General features: G+C 49.3%; 1 protein-coding gene across 1 annotated transcript in view; it reads right to left on the bottom strand.

The window, feature by feature from the left end:
• The window catches only part of Ube2ql1 (ubiquitin-conjugating enzyme E2Q family-like 1), a 40,361-nt gene extending 25,036 nt beyond the window's left edge, over positions 1–15,325 (bottom strand). The window contains exon 1 of the mRNA NM_001145163.1: positions 13,975–15,325. Within this exon, the coding sequence (NP_001138635.1) occupies positions 13,975–14,757 (783 nt within the window). The 5' untranslated portion in view covers positions 14,758–15,325. The remainder of the gene's footprint in view (positions 1–13,974) is intronic.
• Between the last annotated feature and the right edge of the window lie 4,428 nt (positions 15,326–19,753).

The raw sequence follows: 19,753 nt of genomic DNA, 5'->3' as shown, positions 1-19,753 counted from the left end.
GACCAGTTGATACCAGCGTGTCATCCTTACTGAGACCCAACTTTTACAAAATCATCTTGCACAGTGTATTTCATAGTTGCACATTTTATTCATTTCCCCACAGCAATGACCTTATCTCTCAGCCTTGCTGGGAGTCTTAACTTTGTGGTGAAATTTGGGCGCTCCCATCAGATTCAGACCCACTGTCCCATAACTGTAGAGGGGCTTGTTTTGCCCTGAGTACAGATGGGTGAGGGTTGGGTAGTCTTGTACTTTCTCAATCCTCTGATGGGCTTACTTGTTCTGTCTGCAGGCTAGGTTAGGCTCTAATTAGAGGTCTGTCAGTCTTGGATTTGTGCTAAAGAGAAAGACAAATGAACCAGGGACACCCCAGAGTGTCCCCTAAGAGCCTGGTATATCATGGTTCAGCCATGTCACTATTAGAAGCATGACCTTGTCTTGGTTCACATGACTGCTGGACTCTTGTTTCTTATACCAAAATTCCTTCCTCCCACATTTGGGTTAGAGGTCACCGGGCTGTAGGCCTGTTTTGCAGTTGGATACTGATTGTCTTAGTTACTGTTACATTGCTGTGAAGAGACACTGTGAACAAGCAACTTACAAAAGAAAGCGTTTAACTGGAGACCTGGTTACAGTTTCAAAGGGTGAGTCCTTAACCATTACTGAAGCGAGAGCATGGCTCCAGGCAGGCATGGGGCTGGAGCATTAGCTGAGGGCTTACATTTTATCCACAAGTTGGGGGGGGGGGGGAGAGAGAGAGAGAGAGACAGAGACAGAGACAGAGACATAGAGGCAGAGAGATACTAAGAGAGATAGAGACACAGAGAGGCACAGAGCTTGTATGCGTTCTAGAAGCAAAAGTGGAGATGCAAGACTCTCAAGATCTCAGGTCAGATAGGACAACTGAAAAGCTTTCAAGTGAGGATCAATCCAGTCAAAGAAATGTTAAAAAGGAATTTAAAATGAAAAAATAAGTACGAGGAAGCAGTCTGAGCTGCTGGGTAGAACTGTTTCTATTTGCTAACCATGATGCTCAAAACCTCGTCATGCCTACACTGGTAGTTATGGCAACACACCCAGGCCCCGTTCTCAGTTATCTCTGTAGGCTCCACTACCATGGAAAGATGAACCCTGTCCTAGAGTTAGTCCGTAGGCCATCAGACCCCAGCAATCCTTCTGCCTCTGCACCCTGCAGCTCCCCTGCTCACCTCGAAGTACTGGCAGTACAGCGTGAGTGGCCATGCCTGGCTTTACACATGGGTGCTCAGATCTGAACTGAGGTCCTCATGTTTGCTCAGCAAGTGTTCTCAGCCACTGGGCCATCTTCCAGCAGAGTTGAGTAGAGTTATAAAGGTATGAGCTCCTAACTTCCAAGAGAAAGCACAGTTTAATTAATACAGTGCAAGGGGAGGTAGCTGGGTAATGACTAGAGCCCCGCCTGCCTCAGCTGTTTGTCAGAGACTCGTCATGCACAATGCTTTGATGAGGTGAAGTCCATGAAGGCCATGACAAGGGCCCATCCTGGGAGGCATCAGTGGTTCCAGAACAAAAGAGTGGTTATCAGTGCTTCTTCAGAATGAGTTGGGGAAATCTGAGTCAGCTTGATATCAATGTGATCAGGAGACACTGATAACAACAGCAGATTTCTTTGCATAGTGAGTGTTGCTTGCAAATGCGTGGCTGGGCCTGTGGTGATAGTTTTATTGTATTGTAGAAAGTTCTAGTCCATCTACTTGGCATTTCCACTTACTTATTACCATGTCCACCATTGGCATTGAGTGTGGGCTTCCCCTGTGCAGGGGTGAGTGGTTTTCACCTTTAGGGGCAGCACCTTAAGCCAGGGCTAAAGTGTGACCAAGAGAATAATGTGATTGGAGCCACCAGGTCCAGAGTTTTAGCTTAACCCCACGTAACAGTAACATGACAGAACCAAAACAAAACAGGCGTGTCTCTTAAACCTCTCTCCCAAAGGTTCTGGTTATGACCTGTATAATAAGCTTCCAGAGCATTCCCAAGACTATCACCATCTTGTAGCAATGCCCCTGAAGCTTCTTGTCTGAACCAAGGGCTTGCAGGGGCTATCACTCTGGATGGGGAAAACTTCATTACCTTCCCTAACTTGCTTGAATTAAACCACAATAACAACAGCATGACTTTGTCATCAATAGAATTCCCAGCCCTTGGCAAGTTGAGACAGGAGGATTGCCATGAGCTTCATGCCAGCCTGGGCTACATGATCAGTTCCAGGCCAGTTTCTACTAAGAGTGAGATTCTGATGCAAACAACAGAACAAGCAAAAACAGAACTCCACCGAAGTGAAAACTTCTGGTTTCTTTGGAAAGTCAGATGCCAAAGATGTTTTGCCAGAGCACATGGGTGAAAGGATGTTTTGCTGAAGCAGACACATGAGAGGATGAATAGAGAGAATATAAATATGACTCCACAGACACTGGGAGCTCAAGTATTGGTTCACTTTGCTCTGCCTACATCACACTGCTGAGTTCTGCTTGTGGTGACTTCTTAGAGATAAACTCACCAAAGAACTTCTTGACTCTCCTGTTGACTCAGGCTGTTTGGAGAGCCTTGTGGTTTCTTCTGGACTGAACTGCCCTTGCTGGTATCTCATGTGGTATCTGCCGAGTGGACTGAATTGCAGGTGTTGATTTGTGCCTGGTGTTTGCTAGTGGAGACTGGACTGCGAACAATGACGATTGGAATGGACCCAAAGAACTATTTCTAAACAGGTCCATTTTCCTGGTATCCTAATAACCTCTGGTGGGTGGTGGGCTAGAGGGGAAGTTGAACCCTTATTAAAGTAGGTTGAGAAAGATATATGCCTACACTTCACATTTTAAAAAAGTCACATGGTAGTCTGTATTTGTAAACATGGTAGAGGCTCACGTCTGTGAGACCTGGGGGCTGATGGCTGTGCCTCTCAGCCCTGAGAGTGTGCTAGTGGAGTGTTGTCTGACCTCACAGCTCAGCTCATCACATTGCAAGTGTAGTGACCATAGCCAGCCATGACAGTTTTTATTCTGTGTTTCTAAGGGAAGACTTTCTGTGTAGGTGACCTTGTAGGGGCCATGTGCTGTGGGGACAGGTTCCAGGGATCTCTGCCTCTCCTTGCCTGCTCCTCAGGAATAACCAGGAGACGTCCATCTCTCCTGTTAATGAAAAGGTGGACAGCAGGATCCTTTTAAAAGAAAATTATTAATAAAATCATCACCCTAATTCAATTCAGCAGAGTTCAAGCTTGTTTGTGATTGGGTTATTTTTATTTATTAATGTTCTTAAAGTCTATGTGATTTTATGGGTTGATACAGTTGGAGACATTTTCTCTGACTGTCATGCTGTATAACACCCATCATAAAGATGGTCAGAGGGCACCGAGCACAGGGCTACGTTCAGAAGCCCCCAGTGTCCTGTTCGTGCGCAGGACACTTGTCCTGTATGTGGAATGCAGGTACTATCCCTGGAGAACAAGGAACTTGCTACCACGGGTGGGCCAGAAACCTCCTTTTTGCCCTTTCTCCCCTCCAGGTCAACCTCAAGGGAAAGGAAGGGCCAGAAGATGCAGTGTGGGGGTTAGGAGGGGTGTTGGGCACTTACTCCACAAGGTCGTGTCAGACACCTGCAGGCATGAGCTGCAGGCATGGCTTCTGATTACAAGAGGAGGTAGAGTAACTGCCACCTTGTGCTTGCCTTGATGCTGAGGACCTGAGTTGGAGCCCTAGACCTAGTACTGGGCAGCAAGAGACAGGCAGCTCCCCACCTCTGCCAGCCAGCGTAGCCTATTTGATGACTATCTGGTGAGTTCTAAGCTTGGTGAAGAGACTGTCTTTGTTTGTTTTGTTCTGTTTTTGTTTCTGTTTTAATGAACACTGGAGAATGACACCTGAGATTGTCTTCTGCCTCTCTCGGGAATGGGAATGCAGGCACCCCTCCTCCACGCACAAAACAAATCAAAACAGCAAATCGACAAAACAACAAAACCCCCAGTACTACTCTGTGTATCTTCCAAGGCAGGGAACAGAAAGTAGTGCTTGAAGAGATACTCTAATGACTCTTCAAAGAGACTTTTCAATATGCTCACTGTCTGGTTCCCTACAATTCCTACAAACTCATAACAAACTGCATGTGGTGGGTTTCTCCTGCAAGATATTTATTTCCCCTTTGCCAGGAGGGTATGTTAATGAGGTCTGCCATTAGCCTCCCAGAACCCCAGACAAATGAATTCTTGCAGCAATCAGTATATATTTGATACAATTATACCCAGTTTCCAGCTACCTTCTCCCAGAAAGTCACATCACATGGCTCAGTCACCCTGGGTGTGAGAAGGGCAGAATCAGGGTTCTAACTACTGTGTTCTGAGCAGCTCCAGATACTATCCCCCCAAAGCTGTGATTTACCACGGCCATGATAAAGGAAAAATGTCACTCTGTATTCTGAATTTTGGAAAGTCTGATTTTCAAGACTAAAATCAGAAAGCACCCCTAATGGCATTTTTCTGGAGATTGTTTTTCTCTGCTATTCCTGAATGGGCAGGGCACATTTTAACTTGAAGTGTGATCTTATCGGTTAAAAAAAAAAAAAAAAACCTAACAAATTTTCTGGGGGTGAGGGGAATGATTGCCAAATATTGTGACGGGGAATTGGTATTTATTTTTCAAAAATTATATTTAAAGTGGTAATTTTTCCAATCTTACCGATTTTTCCAATGTGGTAATTATCTTTAAAAAGTACTCCATTCTTGCGTTGTTTTCAGAACCTTTAAAAATGCCTTTCTCTTTTGTACAGAGAAGAAATAAAATGGTGATAATTATCTTCCTCTTACAGTTTCAAAGAATTAAAGCATGTTTACCATTCTCACAATAGACGCAGCAAGTTCTGTGGAATGCGGGTTCTGCTTGCACTTCAGAGCCATGGCTCCGATTTGATGGGGACTCTGCCTGTCCCCCTATGATTCAGCCCTGGGAGTGGAAGCAACATGGGCAGTCTGCGAGGGCCACTCTACCACCCACCGGTGAACAAACTAGCTTTGTCTGACATTTGGTTAAGTGCCTCTTGCTGCTAACTAGAATGCAGGGCTGTGGCCCCAGCGCCTTTGCTGGTGTGACTCAGCCCTGGCTCTTGCTCCCTTTTGCCTCTGGCACATGTAGACTCACCAGAGATCCCCAGTTTCCTCCTCTGTGAAGTAAGAATAAAACCAGTGCCCACCTCAGAGGCTGCTGCAGGGCTTTAATGAAATGATCCATGGGAAACAACTAGCTCAAAGGAAGTGGGACCAATTAGAGGGACCCCATGCTCCCTGGGGTAACTGTGTGGGCATTAGGTAGTCAGAGCGCCATTAAATACTCTCAAAGCACTGTTAACGTTAATGAGGAGTCTTTACTGTAATCATTCCCCCTAATGCTTAGTTTTCCTTTAAATATACTAAAGTGCTGGCACATTTTAACTGTGATTGACAGCTGCTAGATACTTATCCCTTGCCCCAGATGTAGATGCCTCAAGCCAAGGACAATCAGCCAAGCAGGCAGCTGGACCCTCCTCTGGCTGCTTTGAACACTCACGATGCCTTGAGGAAGCTACGTGGCAATCACAGCTGCTTTCTGCTAGAGATTGTTGCAAAACAGTGCTCACCGTGCTTTTTGCTAGCACGTTGTGGGGAGCTCTAGATGACCCTGCAGGCTATTTTTGCTAGGTTAGAGGTGAAGCACTTTGCCCAGTGGCCCAGGAGGAGCTGGTAGCTAGTATGATTTCCATGAGGGACCGCAGTGAGTGGTGCATCCAAGACTATGATTGGCAGGTGGCCTTACCAAATTCCTTTTCTGGCTCTCAGTGCAGGCTGCTTCCTCATGCTGAAGTCAGCTAGGAGTAGCCTCCTGTGCTGTCCAACATCTGGACTATCAACATCTGGACAGCAAGAGGCATTTCTCAGCAGGCTGAGCTGGTAACACAAAGGAAGGAAGATGTAGCAATTCGGGCAACAGCTGTAATAGTACCGGGAGAACAGCTGAGGCATCTGGGTGATTTTCTGGGGCAGACATACAGGGGGCAGAAATGACGGAGGGCTGAAGATGAGAAACTGTAGGTCTTGGCTTCTGGAAGATACCAAAGGGCTAGAGGTCTCAGGGACCCTGGGTCTGAAAGCTGCAATACCAGTCGCTGTCAAAGGCTGCGCATCTCAGCACCTTAGACCTCAGAGCTTTCACACTTATGTAGCACTGAGGGCCCAGCACCTGAGGCCCACACTGTGCCTGTAGACCAGAAAGCATCCCTTGCTGCTGCGAGCCACTGCTAATAGAGGTTCCTGGTAGCTGCCAGTAACGGAGCTGGGAGTTAACGCCCACAGAGAGCCTCTAATTAGAGAGGTCAGAGCCATTAAGTCTCTGGCTTCTAAAGCTCGGAGCAACAGACCATTGGGTCTCAGGGATTGGACTCTCAAAGCAACAAAAGCCCAGGATGGCCACCATTGAATTTTCCCAAACGCAATCCTCCTTCACTGATAATAGAGGAAACCAATGCACATCCTCATTATTAGGCTATTCTGCAGTTGGGGAGGGGAAGGGTGTTGGGGGTGTCTGCTCAGACAGACAGACACTGTGAAGACAAGGAAAAGACAACTGTCGACATATAGTATCCAGCAGGACATGCAAGAAAGGAGTATTTCACAGTCAATGTAGGTGGGCTCACGGAGGAAGCCACTGCTGCGGCTGGAGGAACCTGGCATGTAGGCAGAGTTCTGAAGGATGGACAGGGGCTCTTCTGATGAACAGAGCCAGAAGGCATTCCAGGAGAAAAGGCTGGTAGGACCCCAGTGGGGGCTGTGGGAATTGAAGAATTGACACTGTAGTGGGCAGTCCTGGGGAACTCTGGCTGTGTTCTGGAAAGTTCATAATGTATAGTGTGAGCATTGCACTGTCATGCAAATGCTGTGTGTGTGAGAAAGAAGCAGATTGGAGCTTGGGGGAGCACACATGATGATTCCTGTTGTGTATGGGTCCCCTGAATACAGCTGCCTTGCTGCTTGAGGAAGGGCACACCTCATTAGCTCCTTCCTTGCTTTCAGGGCCTCACCGACCCCTCACCTATGAACCTTTCCTCCTGGATGTCCCCAAATCTCCTTCCCCCTTAGCTTTCCCAGTCTGGTGCCCCTGGTGGCCCTGCTCACAGGATTCCTTCAAGGTTCACAGGATAACAGGTCACGAAAAGAACCAAGGACAATTTACAATGTTGGGAAAGACAAGAGTGATGTTACTACAAACCATGGTAGACCCTCGGCAAGTGGGTACTGATGGACTGATGTGGAGGACAAGGAGTAAATAGCTAATCAATCAAACCATAGCCCATCCACCAAGTGGCAATGAGGAAATATCAGCTCACCTGAGCCACTTACTAGGAAAAGTGGCTGGCTCCTGTGGAAGTGCAGCTGCCATTATAGTTGTTGGTGGGCTGTTGGAGATTTCCACCTTTCAGCTTCTTAGCAACAAAACACATCAGAGGAATAAGCAGGCTTCCCATCAAGGTTTGGCTACCTTAAGCTAGATGTTATCTTTGAAAATGTCACTGAGAGTCATAGGAGACTTCCTGTGCACATCTGGGGAATTGCCTATTGCCAGGTCTGAGAATACTTTATGAACATGCACTTCCTCAAGCAATTACAAAAAACCCGCAAGGTAAGCGGCGGCTGCTATGGCTGGTCCCGTATTTATTCCCAACATGGTAGGGTGCTAGGGTGCTTCTACCTCTAAACCTGGGTCCAGGAGAATCAGTCCCAGGGATAAAAGAGATGTGGAGGAGATGCTGGAGCCTTAGGCCATGTCACTGTCAGACTTCAGGGTGGTATTCCATCACACAATGGTCCCTACATGCCGTCTCTTCAAACAGAAAAATACCCTCCTTTCAGTTAAATCAGAGAGAGAAGCAAACACTACCATCTGCTGTAGCAAACTCTAACTCTGGACTTCCAAGGCAGGAGAGGTGGTAGCTCCTATTATTAACTGTGCTAGGTGCTGGGGGCGGAGCACTGGAGCGGGTATGGGACTATTTTTAGGCTGCAAAGTCCCATCGGTGTCCTCCTGCCTGCCCTACTTGATAGGAGAACAAGTAGCTATTTTTTTTTTTCTCCAAATAGTCGGGCGTATCGATACTTCAAGCTGCAGAGTCATTGTCGTTGGTAATTATCTCTGTCCCTTCCATGCAGCACAGGACAAAACAACACAGTGACTCATAAGCTTAAAACCCTTGTCCCTTGGGGTGAATCAGACACTCACCACCCCAACTCTACCTGACATTATTCAGGATGCTTGGCACCACAGGCAAGATTTACCATCCTGTGCCTCTAAAGCCTGGCATACGATGCTTGACAGACCAGCAGCAAGCTCTCTGGAACTAAGATGTTGAACTAGTTAATAAATCCCTGTATGGGTTGGCTATGGGTGTCTCCCTCATCCCAGTTTAAATGTGGAACCCACACCCTCTGAACCTGGGAACTTGACCTTACCTTCAGACAGGGTCTTAAGAGGTTATCAGGTTAAATTGGGGTCATCAGGATATGCCCTAATGCAGCAGGACTAATATCCCAAGAAGCCAGACAGAGAGGCACACACGGAGAAACAATGGTGTGAGAGCCAAGAGGGAAGATGTCATCTACGAGCCAAGGACAGAGGCCTCAGGGGAAGCAGGCTCTATTGCTTTTTTGACCTTTGTTGTCTAGCTTTCAGAGCTGTGAGAGAATGGAGGTTTGTCATGGGAACCACCAGCACCTCCAGACGACAGCTCTTGCAAATTAACCGAGCTGTGAACACCCAATGTTTTAGAAGTCATAGGTTGGAGGGGTCCAGTGGCTGATGGCCTGGGTCATTCTTTATGATGATGTAGATTTATGCAGCCAGAAGCAGATGCTGCTGCTTGGTTTACTGCTCTGGAGGCAGGGCTAAAGAAAAGGGTGTCTAAGGAAGGTAAGGTTTGTGACTCTGTGTGTGCATGAGAACTTAGACACTCAGCAGTGGTGACACAGTGTGATGTGTCCAACCTGAAGTCTACAGGTCACACATGCTCCAGGACAGTGATGAATATGACCCAAAACTTCACATTTAGTTTTTAAAGTTTTATATATGTGTATATATAAAGATATATGTGTATATTTATGTATATGTTGCTATTCTTGAGTGAATATTGTAGATAGAAACATGGTATTAAAATGTCAAAAGGCTGGGCAGAGGGCATTCAGGATGGAAACTGATGACCAGTCAGTGTGCAGAGTAAGTGACAAGTGTGTGCCCCCTCCGACCGCCAAGGCTCAGCAGCCACCAACAAGGAGAAAGAGAGAGAAAGCGCACCAGAGGTCAGCGGGACTGGGTCAAAATAGTGTCTTTTGGACATGACAGAATTCCTGCACTTAATAAACTCACAGCAGCCAAGGTTGCCTTTGCAAGACCTGTACCAGATCAAACCAGTAAACATTCCAGCAATGGGGAGGCAGGAGCTCCCATACCTAGCTGAGAAGATACTGGCAGTTTATAGCTTCTGCAGTTAGGGAAGCGTCAATTTGCTTTAATGTTTAGCCTCTGGCAAGCCATTCAGGGACGAATTGATGGACCCATACCCCTGAGTATATGAGCGGCATATCAGGTAATAGGTTATTAGATGTGAACTTGGGAGAGATGGGTGTGTGGTGTGACTCTGGGAAGAGTTAGATAAGTGAGAGGTATGATCAAAATACACTGTGGGCGTGTATAAATTCATGTGTGTTTAAGACGCTTACACAGGCCTGGCTGCTCACTGTAAGCTCTAGTGTGGCTCCTGGGCTATGACATCTTACCGGCCCCAGCTGGGCTGCACAGCACCACTTGGGCATCACATGCACACAAGCAGAGAGTCCTGATGGTTCACCTCACCAATAAGATCTTAGAAATGTGGCACTCTTGAAGTTGCTAACCCACTGCTATCCAAACACTAAGACTCAAGGGTGGTTTGGTCCTGAGGGCCTGCAAACCTCTTTCAGGGAGCTGGCTGCTGCTGCTTTTCCGTGGGTGACAGTGATGGTCATGTAGGGGACAACTAAAATCAGACCACCTGGAGCAGCAAGGAACTTAGGTAGCCCAGCTGAGACTGCCTTTTCACACATTTGGCTCATGAGTCTGACCTCTTATGAGATGTTATGAGACCCCTAAGTAGAAATTCCAGGAGTGGCTGTTTCTCCCTGTGCGGTGGTCGCAGGAAGAATGCACCCCAGGAGGTTTGGTGCCTTCTATGCTTGGCTGGACCAGACAGTAGCACTGAAAATAGAAAATGCTAGCTGTTGTTGTCACTTCTGTTCTGAGGGGACAAGGAAGGGAGAGGAACTGTCATTCATGGGCCATCTGGTTCTCTGATGACGATCATCGCTAATTAATTAAATGGGGACACTCAGGAGGTGTGCCAGTGTCTGAGGAGAACCCTGAGTTAGGGCATAATCAAGTGCTTTTTATCTGCAGCTGTAGGTGGGCTGTCTGTCCCCACTCGGAGACATTGGTGAGCCTGCAGGCCTCTGTGACAGGTCTCCTTCACTCTTGGAGTTGGTGGCCTCGGCTTGCAGGGTCTGTTCTCAGTAAACTCAGACACGGGGCTTACTGCCTATGGTACCTGCTAGCACAGCTCTGTCCTGACTCTGTAGTTCCTCCAGCTCAAAGAGAAAACTCTGAAAGCTTTTTACTGGCAACACTGGCACACTGAACTCGGAATTGTCTTCTTAAGGCTCATGTGTGGCAGAGGAGGAAAATGCTTCTCTCAAAGCTCTTAACATTTGCTCTGGCTTATTTCAAAGGTCCAGAAACTGTTCATCCAACAGTAGAGAACCATGCACTACCTAAACTCTCTCGTCCTGAGTGTGCAGGATCACACCTGGAACCCCAACACTCAGAAGGCTGATGCAAGAGGATTGCCTTCAGCTCCATGTTCACACAATCTTGGGGGGAAAAAAAGAACGTCTCTATTTAGAATCCTTTGATTTAGTCATAAGGAGGTAAGAGAGTTTTGTCTCTTTATATCCAGAATGAGTATATAAGAGACAAATGTAACCATTCAACCTAGAATAATCCACAATGCACATGAAGGCCACTCTGGTAACATGAGGGCCCACATTCAGTTCAGTAAAGCCTCACGAAATCCCTGAATTCTTCAGCCAGAGGACAAACCTGAGCTTTTGACTTCGTAGACCCCAGAGTTAAACAGATATTTTGGGGGAGGTTACATGTTAAATCCTTAAAGCTGCCATGAAATTTTTCTGAAGACACTGGAGGGGTGTTTCCTCAATTCAGGAAGCTAGCGGAGTGCTTTTCAATATGAAAGGGACAAGGCAGCCTTTTCTAACTGCAGCGTAAGAAGATGAGCCCTAAAATGAAAGGCAAACAAATAGGACAGTCACAGAGCATAAAGGCCCTTTAAGGTAAGCACAGGGTGAGCAGCAGCCTCCCTCCTTTGGATAGCGGATTAGGTATTTGGATGGGTCCCAAGCTCATTACTTCCAACTATGAACATAGCTCAGTAACCGCTGCACGTGGAGTGGCCAGCCCTTGGGTCATGGATCTGCAAAGGGATGAACACGTCATGGTCCTCAGGTTACCGGCGATGCTGCCATTCTGTCATACCCAGGTCCCTAAAACTTTAATGACTATTCACCTCTTCAATTCTTTCACTGCACGTGAATATTTCATGTGGAGAACTGTACATTGACACCAGGGGATAGGAAACACAGAGAAAGTAAATCCCTATTCTAAAAAGCACCAAGTCTCGGCCATCATTTTTAAAAGTGCCACATCTGTCAGATGGCACAACTCAACCGACTAAATGGAAGGAATGGGCACTCCTTGCTTATCAGATTAATGGAGAAAATGTTGTTTTCAGTGAGAAATTCTCTCATCTGCAATGACTCTAAGTTTCAGTCACAAAGAGAGAGAGAACACATACACACAGCAAGACCTGGAGGTAGCAGGGTACCAAGGAATGTTGTCCTTTACGGCATTAAGTAAAAAAATGGTAAAAACCATTTATCGAAATATTCCCCTTTACAAATCCCACTTCCTCATTTAGAACCATTATTCCCCCAGAGTTCAGAATGCATGCTGGAGGTTAAACTATCACCCAAGTCCACAATGCCATAGCCTTGAGTCCACAGGGTCTCTCCCCACCCTCCAAATCATCTCCTCTGTGAAGAACTGACTGAAAACCAAATGAGCAGGGCATCCGAGGACCATCCTCCCACTGCACTCAGATAAGCCCAGTTGGAACAGAAGCTTAGGACCCCTCTCTCAGTGGCACACACACACACACACACACACACACACACACACACACACACACACACACTTTGTGTTTCTTTGTAGGACAGAGGAAACTGGCTGTCACAGCATAAGCTACTGTGTTGTAGCACCTGCCTTACAGCCCCTGTGCCCAGCCTCCTCCTTCTGGGAGCCCGACTCCCGATGGCTCAGGACACAGTGACCTTTTTGCTGGATTTTTTTTAAATCCCAGAGTTCAGCCTTAAAAGAAATGGGCAGAATGAGGCGCATTTGATGAGTGTGGTGTACCCTGTCGTGAAAGGGGCAGAGGCAGGCACTGGAGAAGAAATGATCGCTTCTGATAAGATAGCTGTACAAAGCATACTTGGAGGTCACTGGGGGTCTTTCAAAGAAAAGGAGAATTCTCTGTAAATATTGAAGAGGCCTGTTCCAGATAGAAATGGATATGATAAAATGATGTGAGGATCAACTTTAGGAAATGCCCACCGCAGATTTGAAAGTGGCCAACGTGACATGAGAGAACAAATCCATCTTGCCCTTCTTTCCCTGAAGCCGAGTGGGAGACATAGCTCACAAAATCCAAAGTCTACTTTCCCTCTGTAAGTTTGGGGCTTGTTTGTCTGGGAAGAAGCCCTGTGGTGCAATAGGTGAAAAGGTTGAAGTGACCTGCTCAGCATCCAGTCCGTGCTGGGTTGAGTCTTTAGCTTTGAAACTCACCCCTGTCCCCCATTGGGGGAAGACAGGAATCAAAGAAAAGTAGCAAGGTCTGAAAGAGACAGCGGCTCACCATCTGTCCCAGAAATGTTCCTTGAAGGGGCAAGTGCTATGCTGGGAGGTGGGCTGGCCAGAACAGCTTTCCTTGGTTGACCTCTGGCTTGATGTAACCACTAGGAAGGGCTCAAACACACTCTGCCTGGATAGAGCCTTCCAGGAGAACTTTCGCCTTTACAAGGGTAGCTGCTGGAAGGAGGGAACAGGGGAGAGGGCTTAGCACCAGCTTTGGTCTAAACAGAGCCCACCTGAGAGATTCGAAGAAGACCCCTTTTCACTATCTCTCTCTGTGTGTGTGTGTGTGTGTGTGTGTGTGTGTGTGTGTGTGTGTGTGTGTGTGTCTGTGTGTCTGTGTGTCTGTGTGCGCACGCGTATGCACCTGAGTGTGATGTGCTGGGCTGGACACTTGGATCCCGGGCTTTAGAAAAAGTTCACAACCTTCGTGATAATTACACTGACTAGAGACCACCGAAGCATACTGGAGAAGAGAAGTAGGGTAGGGCAGGAAAAGTATGGGAAACTAGGAGGGTGGAAAAGGGGGAAAGGAGGGGTAGAAGAGGAATGGGAAGAAGGACCATCAGAGGGGAAGGAAGAAGAGGGAGTGAAGGTTAGCCTGCAGGGATGAAGAAAGGCTGGGAGGACCTTCGAGCAGAAGGCAGAAAGCAAGAGAACAGACAAACCAGAGAGTTTTGTGGGTCTACTAGGATCAGTGTCGGAGACCAGATACAGAATAAGACAGGAAGGGATCCTTTAGGAAAAGAAGCGGAGAAGGTGGGGAGAAGCATCCCCGGCAGGCTTGTTCAGAATCAGCTGGACCAGCTCTCACCTGTGCCTAGAGGCATCAAACATTGCTTTCCATCTCAGGCCTAGCCTCGAACTCCTACCTAATCCAGCCCCCCTGCTCCCGGCCCCGCTGCCTTACCTGGCCCTTGACCAGGCTGGCAGCAAACTGGCGCATGACGGCCTCCACCGTGTAGGCGCTGGACCAGCCGCGCGGCGTGAGCAGCTCCATGCAGATGGCGCCTCCGTCCAGCACGTAGCCGTTTTCCAGTCGCGGACTGAGCACCCGCATGAAGGGCGGCGAGAAGGGGAAGTTATCCGGGAAGGTGAGGTTGAGCAGGATGAACTCCGTGTTGGTCTCCTTCATGTCCTGCCACAGCACCGAGTCCTTGTCCACCTGGTGCAGCTTCACGTTCCAGTCGAAGAGGTTCTCATTTACCAGCTCCACCGAGATGAAGCGGTCGCTGAGGCGCGCGATGTCCTGGAGCTCCTTCATGAGCCGCCGGCTGCGCACCTGTGTGCAGTGCTGCTGGCGCGCCGCGGGCACCAGGCTGCCGCCCGCCGCCGCCGCGGCCACCGCGGGGCCCGGCCCCGCCCTGGCGCCCGCCGCCCGCTCTCGGGGGCCCCCGGCGCCCGCCACCCCCGCCGCCCCCGCGGCTGGCTGTGGCTGCTTGTCGCGCGCGGCCAGCTCCGCCGCGCGCTTACTCTTGCCCTTGCCGGGCCCCGGGCTGGCGTCGCCGGAGCCCCCGGGGTGCTGCTGTTGCTGCTGCTGCTTGTGGCCACCGCTCTTACCACCACCTTTGCCGCGCAGCGATGCGCTCTGCTGGCCGCCGCCTCCGCCGCGGTGGTTGTGGTGGTGCTTGGGGTCCTCGGTGTCCCGGTTGTGCAGGCGAATGAGCCCGATTTTACGGAGCAGCGTGGCCATCTTAGGCTCGGCTCTGGCGGGGAGCTCCCCGGGGCTCCTGATCCCCGAGCCGGATAGCTGGGACGCACCGGGCTTGTGGGGGGAGGCAGGCGACCGCTCAGTGGGGCGCGGCGAGGGCCACCTTAGGAGCCGGCGGCCGTGGCGCAGCGGAGCGGGGAGCACCAGCGCTCGCTGGCCGCCGCGTCGCCGCTGTCATATGACGGGTCTTCTCCGGCAAGGGCTCCGGTAGCCCGGGGAGGGGAGGCGTGGAGACGCGGCGCAGCTGCTGTCCCTGGCCGGTCCCTGGGCGCAGTCCCCGGACGCCGGGTGTCCGTGGTCCTTTGTGCGCGGCCGCAGACCGGCTGGCCCGGAGTCTAAAAGCTGCACCGCGGCGCTCACAGAGGCCCGCGGCGCCCTGGAGGCAGAGAGGTGGCCGCGGAGTCGCGCTGTGCTCCTGCCGGGCCGTGCTGCGCTGGCGGCTACCGCGGGGCCCGGGCCACTGCCGCTCTCGTCGCCGCCGCCGCTGCGGCTGCTGACATTGCAGAGGCGGTTGCTCCGTCTGAGCCGAGCCCGGCGCGGAGGGGGCGGCACTGCTGGCCGGGAGGGGGAGCGCGGGGCGGAGCCGCGGGCTTGACTGCACCGTGCCACCCCCGCCGCCGGGTTCCTGCGGCGACACACGCACGGCCGCTGGGGGGAGACAGCGGTGCGTGCCCGCACCGTTTTCTCCGGGCTACATGCTAGCTGCGTACGCTGGGGAGCCAGGGAAGGGCTGGCCTGAGCGCCCTAATAGGGTCTCTCAGAATCATTGCATTCTTTGGTCCTCAAACCTAGATGCTGTGGCTGGGGCCCGGGTCTCAAATCCCATTTAACCTCCTTAGGACAACGTAAAGGGGAAAGGTGGAAATCAACCTCTTTATTAAGCCTTCCAACCTGACGGATGAGCCCAGTGTTTCTACGCAACAGTTCTGGGCGGTGGGAGGATGACAGGAGGGACACTTTCTTAAGGACTGGTTAAAAAGTCAGACCGGAGAGCCCGATGAAAGGGCAAGCCTGCCTCAAACTTAAAGAGCAGCCCCTTCAAAGTCACGACTTGAGTAAAAGCAAACCTTTAGTCAACCCACCCAGCCCTCACTGGCTTGGTCTCCCCACCCCATCTCCTGCCTGCTGGCTGCAGCGTCTCCGCTATCCACAGCCAGGCTGTGCATAGTGGCTGCTTTCCAAAATGCGGCGGAGAAGCACACCAGACACCTTCTCTGGAGCTGACCGGTGCTGAGAGAGAGAAAGGTTCGGAGCAGCAACCCGGTCATCCCTCAGGGCTGCTCTCCTGAGTGAGGGACCTCCATAATGCTCGAATGAGAGAGGGATCCGCCTTCCACCTGCAGATTCCCAGTCTTCCCTGACTTTTTCTTCCTTTAGCCGGTAGAAACTCACTTAAAACCTGGTGAAAATTCCAGCTAAAATCTATTTCAGATTAGCGCGAACTGTGAAGGTTCCGGTGTGCTGCCTGTGGCTCAATGGCGTAGGCGAAACCAATCTCTCAAGAACTGTGAATATCCCGCTGCCCGTCAGAGTCTACTGCCTCTGCTGGTGTGTGGACGCTGAGGAGGGGGAGCAGCTCAGTCCTTCAGGACAGGCATTCCTTCTGCGTGGCAGCCGTTTGCCTTTCTGCCCCTAACATCTTTTACCAAAATTTTGAGTTTTCACTGTGGAAAGTAATTGGTGAGGTCATTGTGAAGACACGGACCTGGGTTTGGGGGTTCAGACTGGGGATAGATGTGTAATGGGGGAGACAAACTCGCTGGTATAGAGGAGCAGAAAGTTCACACCCACCCACCCAGCACTGCACTTGGGAGAGGGTGGTTCTCCAGAGGGCCTGGCAGTCCTTTGGCTTTCAGTAGGAGCCACAGGGTGATTTGGACTAAGAACAACCCAGACTATTGGTAGAATCTGTGGGAAGCTGAATCAAGGGTCTGTTAGTCCTGGGCTCCTGATTGCTTTGTTTAACACTTCATTCTACCACTTTATTCTACAGCAGTTTCCTCCTCCCCCTCCTCCTCATGTTCTTCTTCCTCTTCTTTCTCTTTTCTCCTCTCCCTTTACCTTCTCTCATTCCTTCTCTGCTTCTTCCTCTTCCTCCCTCTCTTTCTTCCCCTTTCTTCTCTCCCTTTCTTCTCCTCCTTCTTTATCCTCCTTCACCACCACCACCACCACCATCATCATCACCATCACAATCATCATCATCATCCTCACTAGGGAAGGGTAAAAGGGTAGATCTGCCTGCAGTGTCCTTTAAGCATGCTGGCTGCATAAAAAAGGTGAAAGGGAGACACAGAGAGGCCAGGTAGGTGTCTCTATCAACTACTTTTCTCATCGCTCTGACAAAATGTCTGGCAAAGAAAACAGAAGGAAGGTGTGCTAGCTAGTTTATGTCAACTCGTCACAAGCTGGAGTCATCAGAGAGGAGAGAGCCTCAACTGAGAAAAATGTCTCCGTAAAATAGGGCTGTAGGTAAGCCCTAGGCCATTTTCTTAATGAATGGTGGGAGAGAGCCCAGCCCATGGTGGGTGGAGCCATCCCTAGGCTGGTGGTCATGGCTTCTATAAGAAAGCAGGTTAAGCAAGCCATGAAGAGCAAGCCTGTAAGCAGCATCCCTCCATGGCATGCTCTCTGCATCTGTTCTTGCCTCCAGGTTTCTGCCTTGCATGAGTTCCTGCCCTTGCTGATTTTTGACGATGAACTATTACATGGAAGTTACACAGAAATAAACCATTTCTACCACAACATGCTTTTGGTTATGGTGTTTTCATCAAAGCAACAGTAACCCTAACTAAGACAGAAGGAAAAGTTTGTTTTAGCCACAGTTTGAATCAATCATGGTGAGGAAGCATGGGAGGTGGCTTGAGGGGTGTGGTCACCCTGTAGCCAAGGTCAGGAAGCAGAGGTGAATACCAATTTTCAGCTTTCTCTCTTGTTGTTGTAAAAATATATAAAATAGAAAAGAGTAATTGTCTTTTACCCCGCTAGCTCTGTACCGCGGTGCCCCAAGATATCTGCTAGATATCTTGGCGGAAACACATCCCAGCCGCACACTTTCCTACACTCAAACCCTCACATAAAAGAACACACAACACAATAATATTAGATCCAATTGGTAAGATATAATTGCCCACTTAAACATACAATGCCCGGCACTATCCATCCCTTGAGAACATTAATAACAACCTGTAAATACACAGAGCAGAATCTTAACATCACCTGCCATCTTGTCCTGCCCCGGCTTCTCAGCCCCTCTCTTCCGCCCTCTCTCCTCCTCTCTCCCCTAGTCTCCTCCTCTTCCTTCAAACTTCTCTCCCGACCATCCTTCCTTCTCCTCCAATGACAGGCCTCCTTCTATCCTGTACCTGCCTCACCTGTGACATCATCCTACAGGTGAATACCAATTTTCAGCTCTTTCTCTGCCGTTTCCATCATTATTTGGTCAGGAACCCAGGTTGGTGGCATGATGCCACCCACATTCAGGGTAGGTCTTTCATGCTCAATTAAACCTTTCTGGGAATGCCCTTATCAACATGCCCAGAAGTGTTTTTCCATGGCAATTTTGAATCACACCAAGTTGATAATATTGTCACACAGTCTATGGCTTATGATTTAGCTTCTGTGGAAGCCCTCCCAAGTTTTACATTTTATTGGCAAAAAAATCCCCCAAGTTCCTAAGAGACCTATCTGCTATCTCCACACTGCCATATGCTAAGAGGGATGGTCTAGCTGGGACCCAGACCTTGGGGACCTCTCTCCTCAGGCTCCCAGACTTGCTATTGACCAGCTGGCCTGAGACTGATTTGCTGTGCCTTAGTCCCAGCAGAGATGAGAAAGCTTAGTTGAGTGCAGTTTCCATAACCTCTAAACAAGAGAACTTGGACAGTGATATTCCTTTCTCCCAGAACAGTATTGCTCTTGGAAATCCCAGACAGTGTTGATTTGCATCTGTGCCTGGGCTCACTTATCATTAGGGCAATTGCTTCATGGATACGGTGTATGTCTCCCAAGGGTTCTTGTGTTGGAACCCTTGTTACTTTAGGAGCTATGTGTCTTTCAAAAGATGGTTTAATAAGACATTATTATTGGCACTCTCTGGTCTTTGGCTCCCTCTGTAAGCACCGCCAGTGGAAGGCCACCCACCATGTTGTGACATGTCAGCTAGGAACCTTGAAAGAGCTGATGCCTGTGCAGGTTTTCAGCCTGCACAATGGTGTTTAAGCCAACATCTATTCTTTACAGATGAGCCATAAGTTTCATTGTAACAGGAGAAGACAGAGTAATACAGCATTTATAGAACTTGCCTGTTTGTATACACTATTAGAGAGTAGAATGTTAAGGACTCATGCTGATGCTGGGACACTTGGCCCAGACAGGACTGTCTAACCTACAGACACCAGGGTTAACTCATATGTCATCTGCCTCACTTACAGAATCTAGGACCAACTCTATACAAGGCTAAAGCCAGGGGCTAGAGAGAAAGCTCCATAGTCAAAGACCATACAGCTCTTCCAGAGGTCCTGAGTTTGATTCCCTGCACCCAGGTTCAGTGGCTCACAACCACCTATAACTTTAGCTCCAGAGTACCTAACACACTCTTCTGGCCTCCACAGGCCCTTGCACTGATCCCACTCATGTGCTTATATGAGCACATACATACAATTCAAAATAAAATAAAATCTTTAAAAATGGCTAAAACAAAGTATTATTTAAAGTGTTAGTTAAACAAAATAAAACAAAACACAAAATCTGTGTGCTGACTGCTCTGTGTGTTAGCTTAACACAAGCTAGAGTCATCAGAGAGAAAGGAAGAAGTGCCCCATGAGACCCAGCTATGAGGCACTTTCTCAATTAGTGACCCAACCCGTTGTGGGTGGTGCCATCCCGGGGCTGGTGGTCCTGGGTTCTATAAGAAAGCAGGCTGAGCAAACCAGTAAGCAGGGACCCGCCATGCCTCTGCATCAGCTCCTGCCTTCAGATT

This window comes from Rattus norvegicus, chromosome 1 (assembly GCF_036323735.1).
Source record: "Rattus norvegicus strain BN/NHsdMcwi chromosome 1, GRCr8, whole genome shotgun sequence".
Lineage (NCBI taxonomy): Eukaryota > Metazoa > Chordata > Mammalia > Rodentia > Muridae > Rattus > Rattus norvegicus.
Note: the sequence above shows the minus strand (reverse complement) of the source record. Positions and strands in the feature narration are given on the sequence as shown.